This window comes from Limulus polyphemus, unplaced genomic scaffold (genome assembly GCF_000517525.1).
Source record: "Limulus polyphemus unplaced genomic scaffold, Limulus_polyphemus-2.1.2 Scaffold3405, whole genome shotgun sequence".
NCBI classification, from domain to species: Eukaryota; Metazoa; Arthropoda; class Merostomata; order Xiphosura; family Limulidae; genus Limulus; species Limulus polyphemus.
In genome coordinates this window covers 9,979-17,196 of record NW_013669015.1, presented here as the reverse complement: position 1 = coordinate 17,196, position 7,218 = coordinate 9,979, and the positions used below count along the sequence as shown (strand labels likewise).

The 7,218-nt window shown below is 30.0% G+C and overlaps 1 protein-coding gene across 3 annotated transcripts in view; it reads left to right on the top strand.

Moving 5' to 3' along the window:
* The first annotated feature begins 375 nt into the window (after positions 1-375).
* The window catches only part of LOC106469297 (ragulator complex protein LAMTOR2-like), an 8,987-nt gene continuing 2,144 nt past the window's right edge, over positions 376-7,218 (top strand). Inside the window, exons 1-3 of one of the 3 annotated variants that reach the window (XM_013929783.2) lie at positions 376-455; positions 4,580-4,742; positions 7,055-7,208. In XM_013929783.2, coding sequence (XP_013785237.1) covers positions 418-455; positions 4,580-4,742; positions 7,055-7,201 — 348 coding nt within the window. In that variant the 5' untranslated portion in view covers positions 376-417 and the 3' untranslated portion in view covers positions 7,202-7,208. Of the gene's footprint in view, positions 595-4,579; positions 4,743-7,054; positions 7,212-7,218 lie in introns of all 3 variants that reach the window. The other 2 variants (XM_022397775.1, XM_013929782.2) reach the window with 2 other exon arrangements.

Here is a 7,218-nt window from a genome sequence, read left to right as displayed (position 1 = left end):
AGATTAAAATTGCATAAACAAAAGTTCACTGCGTTCAAACGTTGAACATCTAAATTATACCTGCTTATATTTGAATTGTTATTTACATCATTCTATAATTTTAATTTATTATTCCCTGAAGCGCTCATTCACTAGAAAATAAAATATTATTGGCCATATAACAGCAATTTTTTATTAACCAATTATCACATGCAAAACGTTATATGTATAAAATAAGTCGAAACGGTAAATGTTATATCACTATTTAGTTACTGAGACATTAAGTTATTTATTGAAAATTGTATTTTTAAATATTGATAGTTAGGTTTTATCAGAAACCCAAATCTCATTTTATAATGCACATTTATAAATGTATAAATATATGCAGTATGTAGACGTCGCCACCCTTATTTATATGGCATGTGACTGTGTTATTAAATGTATTGTTATTGTCAATCAGCCAGTTGTTTCGTGAGGTATTGAATTTAATTTAATTGTTTGGGGGGAAACTGAATTTTTAAAAACTTACACGTAAAGGGACATAAGTATGCTGAAACCTAAAGCTCTAACCCAGGCGTTAAGCCAAGCAAATACAGGCGGAGTACAGTGTTCTTTGTAAGTGGAATGTTTTAGAAAAAACGCGTCCAACTAAATTTAAAACAAAAGGCAGTCTTCGGGTTTTATCAGCTTAGTAGATATAACATTTTAAGTTAGTCCTAAAAGTTACACAAAGCTACTCAGATAAAAGTGCAAAATAATCTCGAAATGTTAATATGTATACTCGAAAAGTTATTAAAAAATTATTTTAAACATCATAAATTATAAGATTTTAATGTATCTTTATTATTGTATATTTTGGTTTGTAATTCAAAATGAATCAGGTTTTTATTTGTAAAGTACATAAAAATTACAAATACACCGCATGGATATATAAAATCAATGAAAAGTGTTAGTGTATCATCTCAACTATAATAATGCCTGTCTAGTCCTAGCTCACCTGATGAGCCCCCTGGTATCACACTGGATATAGCAGATTAGTGTGTTTGGCATTATTTACTTTCAGTCATAACTTCTTAGAATTATAAGTGTTGATACAATTATCATAAAGCATGGTAAAGAAATGATCAAAGTAAGTATTTACTAACTATGTAGGACTTGAATAATTTGTTTTTCAGCATTTATGGTGCATAGTGGAGGGATTTAGACATTTTGGCAATAAAGTTAGAAGAACAACAACAAAAAACTTTTATTCTCCAGATAATATAAGCTCTGATGAAGCTGCAGGGGAGAAATGTTGGCTGAAATAAAAAAAAAATTATCTTAAGAGTAAAAGTATTTTTCTCTGTTCTAACTTTATTGCTAACAGGACTTGAATAACATTAAAACAAGAACTTTAATATTTATAAAATTTTTTGTAATGGAAATCCATGCCTTATCATTAATTTCTGATCAAACAAGCTACTTTCATAGATCAAAACTAAAAATTGACCCAGTAATTAATATAGTTAATTTTAGTATACTGGTCTAACTAGAAGAATGAAGTTTCCTAAAATTAAAACTTATTTTCCATTAATGGTTTTATTGATATACCTTGTGGCATTTAATTAATAAAAGTAATAGACTATTCAAACCCCAATGATTTATTACTGAAAAAACAAAAATATATTGTTACATGTTTCAGCCACATTTGTTCAATCTGTCATTAGATAGAATGAATATAGATAAAACAACAGTATATATGTTATGTTAAAAAAAAAACTTGTTCCTCTAACATGTGGTACATGTCAACTTTAAGTTAATGTTCTATCTAAATGAAACAACACCAATAAATGTATACATGTATATGTTATACATAAGGTAAAATAATACACTAAATTAAATGAAGAGATTTGCTAGAAATAAATAAATGCAAACATTTTCCTTTGAACAGAGATGAAGGTCCAGAAAGTTTAGTCCTTCAGTTGTATAGCCTGTATTAGGATTAACATTGTATAAAGGTCTACATGTTTACAGATAAACACACAGTTACTGGCAGTGTTTCATTTAACTAGAATGTTAATATAATATTAACATGTATCTCGTCTAATATAGGAAGGAGCTTTTTTTAAATATAGTACATGTACCGTTGTCTTGTCTGTATTTATTCTGCCTGATGATGGATTGAACAAATATGATTGAAACATGTCCCAAGAATTTGAATTTGAATGTCATCGAATTTGAATGTCCCAAGATATTTGATTTTGTAATAATGAATAATTGTGGATTAAAAGGTGTATTACATTTATTAATTATAATGCATAATATGTATGGTGTTTTGAGTTGTCCTTTGCTCAACATGGTGGTCTACCACTAAATGAAGGTTGTTCTTGTTCCTTGTCCAGGGTTACTGATGAGGGGTGGAATTACCAGAAACTTGTATGCTCAGTGACAAGTGGTGAATCAAATAACAGATTTGGATTCATATTTATTCTTTTGTATTTTAAACAGCTTATTTGCTGAATAGTTAATAAGGATAACATCAATGCTACATATTCTTCAGAACCTATATAGACATAGGTTTACCGTTGTGAGATTTTATAAGTAGAAGTAAAGAAGAATGTATAACAATAAGTCGACCACTCTATATCTGCCATATCTAGTGCTGATGAAGCCTTTCACACAATACCAGAGCTCATCAAACAACACAATACATGTAATATACACTACCACTATATGAAGCCTAATCTTGTTATTTCAATTTGCTACTGCCAAAGAATACTGATGAATAGTGGAATTGCCTGAAACCAGTAGCATTATAATACATCGATTCATAAGTTGGTTATCCTTGCTGTTAGCAATGTTTTCAGTTATAGAACGTAACTCTAGTCTGCTTTTGAGTTACTTGAAAAGTTCGTAATCAATTTCACATAAGAGAATACCTAATATTAAAAAAATAAAATGGTGTCAGCCGCAAATATCTACAAAAGTTGTAAAATGGTTCATATTGAAATTAATTATCCAAAACTTAATAAACCATATTTTAACATGTGATCTTAAACATTTAAAGGAATACATATTTAAAAGAGGAAAAAAAAAAGAACTTTTAAAACCACATGTGTTGCTTAAATGCATTGAGATTTTTCTATTTGTATGTAGAACTGAAACGTTAATGCACTTTTTCAAACTGGAAGCAATTTACCACACCTTTATAGTTTAAAAGCAGGTTGCACACTAGTCAGTAAACAACAAATACAGTTTTTCTTGAATAGTTAAATGTAAAGCCATATCTGTAAACTTGGACAAAAAAACAACAACTAAAAACAATTATAATTAGTCTCTAGTTTTGATATGTTTCTTAGAAGAAGGGTATCAAGATTACATTTCTAAGGGCCCTTTACGTTCCCAATCCTTCTACTATATCACATTAACATTTAAATTTGATTTTGTATGATGAAAAAGAGTAAAATTAATGTAATATACATATTATAATTTGTAAAACAATTTATTTCTATTTCTCAAAACTGCTATAACTTTGTGTTAAAAAAAAATTATATATGTAATTCTTTCCCTCATTGGTATTAGCTAGTAGTGTACTTTCTGTGTGTGTGTGTATTTACTACATTAACAATAAAGGCATGAGTACTTGTAAAATATTAGTATTAAGAAAAAAATATTGTTTTTTAAAGTGTTCTTAAGATGTATCATTGCCATTTCTTATACTATTCTAGGACCACTGATTACACAGGCCTTTGATGGTTTTATTGTCTTGAAATTTTTATATGTTCTACAGTAATTCCTGTACGCTGAATCCAAAAATATTTATTTTTCTCCATCATATACAAAGTTTTCACAAAACGTCATAACGCAATACATAAAAGAAAGACCACAACAAAGACCAAGTTTTGAGACTAAAGGACATAGATTTCACAAAAAAAAATTAGGATGAATGAAGATGCATATTCATTTAACATCAATGTTCTTCCCTTTTCTTCAGTTTGTTTATATTTTTGTTAATAAACATAATAATAATAAAAATGTTCATTATGGTAAACAAAATAATAATTTGATCTAAGTAAGATTTTTTTTTTCTTCCCGATTTCTAAAAAAATCCTTACGTGATAGAAATCTGCGTAGCTGTATTATGGAAAATCCGTTATTAAAACCAAAACAACTTTTATTAAGTTTAAATTTGCAGGCCTGTGTTATTAATGGTTTGAAGATATGAATAGCAAAATGAAAGATCATTGGCAAGTTTTGAAGCTGGTGCTGTTGATTATTGAAATAGATTTGGGTGATATATCGGGGTGATTGGACTTTAGAGTGGTTTGCATTCGAATATTATGAGAAGGCTCAATAAATATCTAAGTAATCGGGGCTAGATTTTAGTGCTTTTTTATTTTAAATGGATCATGTACCACCTTGATGTCCCTTAAATGTTATATTTACAAAAGAAGATGGATAAATAAGGTCTTCTAGCAATTACGATAATGATTAGCATACAATTTTGTTTAAAAAGTTGTATATGCAAAGATAAAATATTTTTGTTGGCTGAATTAATGTCATTAGAAGTAAGATTTATTAACATACAGTGTAGTTTAATTTAAACTTTCTTTTATATCAGATTGTTGAATCAGGAAGGAGCATTACTGGCTTACTCTGGTTATGGAGACAAAGATGCTCGTGTAACTGCAGCCATTGCAAGCAACATTTGGTTAGCTTATGAGAAAAATGGCCGGGCTGCATTCAATGAGGACCAGTTAAAATTCATAGCCATAGAATGTGAGGTAAAGTCACTTTTAGCTAAGTGTGCCATATTTCAGAAAATTCACATAATACCAGATAAAATTCTTTTTTTAAATAAGGATCACATTTATTTTCATGCAGCTGTTATTGTTAACTAAAATGTATGACTTGTACAGTTATAGGGCCATTAGGATGATACCTGGGATGGTATGGTAGTCATATGAGGACGGACTAAGATTCCCGATATTGTTTTTCTTGGATAAACAAAAAAAAGTTAGAAGTGCTCCAATTGAGGTGTTTAAGAGTATTAAGGTTACTGATAATATGTTATCAATGCTTCATTTTCTGTACCTATTTAATGGTGAGAATATTAGGACAAGGAGACACAAAAATAAATTTGGGCAGGTTAGACAGTTTTACTTTTCTGACAGGGTATTTGACTTTTAGAATGGTTTGCATTCAGATATCATGGATACAATAGATTCAAGGAAGGGATCAATAAATATTTAAGTAATCAGGTCTAGATTTGAGTTTTTCATGTCCCTTAAATGTTATATTTAAAACATAAGATGGATAAATTATTTTTTTAAATTATTTTTTGTGTTAATTTGTGCAAAATTTATAGCAATTATGATAATGATTAACCTAAAATTTTATTTTAAAAAGTTTTATATACAAAGAGAAAATACTTTTGTTAGCTGAATTAATGCATTTTCAGAAATAAGATATATTAAGATACAGTGTAGTTTCATTTATAAGTATGTGTTTACAAAAATATAAGTTAATATTTCTTTCAACCAAACTTACTAAACGTAATCTCCAGTTTAACCTGTATTTCCCCCATACTCATGTATACACAACATGAACATACCCTGCTCAGAACTTGTAATATAGGTATGATGAGCCAAAACTATTGTTATCATATAATGGCAGTCATTCCTCTCAGTTAATCTTTTATGCAAATCCAGCATCTGACAACCAGTCATGTAAACTAAAATGCAAGTTATCATTCAGTCTACTTTTGTTAATGAACATTGGTGGTTGTGGATTAACATTTTTATTCTTCAGGACATTTTAATATTGAGTGTGGTCTTCTTGAACAGCAGTGGCAACCAGGCACTAGTTTTGATAAAATTCTGAGTCTTTTTTTTTGTGCACTTCTCTGAAAGAGATATTTTTAGAACATCTTTACTGTATGGAGTCACTTGATATAATATGGTGTGTTTCTCAAGATCATCTCATACATGCTCGACAGGTTCGACATCCAGTAGCATTAAGCCACTCAGTTCAGTCAATCCTTTGCTCCTCAAGAAATATGTTGGCCAGTTTAGCATGGTAGGGAACATGGTAGCATCTTGGAACCTTCATCGTATGGCAGGGAGCGCTGTGAACACCCAATTTAATCTTGGAACCTTCATCATGTGGCAGTGAGCTAGAATCAACAGGTGGTACTCATCTGCTTGTGTTGTAGGTGTTATTCTGTTCTGTCTAAGCAACGAGTAACAACATCATTTATTTGGAAGCAGTTGTACATTCTGCTAATGACGCTTGTAGTCAATTTGCTACAGCCTTCTGTGATTGGTTGGACTCCATTTATCTGTTTCTCCATGTGAATAAAGCATCCAGATGTCTTCTCCGAAATCAAGCCATGGTCGATTACAAACTTGGAGTACTTTGAAATGTTTTATTTACTTCCAAGTGGGAACTAAAACAGAATTTTATGAGACCACTATATAATGATGAACTGAGAGAGATGATTGACATTAATTTATAAAAGTGGTTTTGCCTTGTTATTGCCGTGATATTACAATTCCCAATCATCCCTTATTTGTCTCGAGCAATGTTGCTTGCATACAGATTTGGTTATAGTTAGAATAATATTCAGAAACTGCGAGTTTGTTGCATGTATATTTTAAGTTTTGGTAGTCACTCTTTAACTTACAAACTCTTTTAATGCAGATTTTCACAAAATACACTATATTACATACATAAGTGTGAATATCCTTTGGTTGTTTGCTTGCATACAGATTTGGTTATAGTTAGAATAATATTCAGAAACTGCGAGTTTGTTGCGTGTATATTTTAAGTTTTGGTAGTCACTCTTTAACTTACAAACTCTTTTAATGCAGATTTACACAAAATACACTATATTACATACATAAGTGTGAATATCCTTTGGTTGTTTACGTAGCTGAAAGAAATTCAAGATTTTTAGAAACTTGAAAATATCAAGTGGATATTTTTTTTTCTTTTCAAAATATTGGTAGAAATGTTATGTCTGATACTGCACTTTACTTTATAAAATTGAATTTAGTTTATTTTTATCTAACCCTTGTATTTTAAACTTTTGCAGGAAGGAAGAGTGGTTGTTACTGAAGTGGCTAACTTGTTGTTATGTCTTCAAGCCAAGGAAGATGTTGGTATAGGAATGTTGAAAGCTAAAGCACAAGCTTTAGCAGATTATTTAGAAGGTCCTCTTACACAGGTGGCTGCATCATGAAAAAAAAGTATACAGTA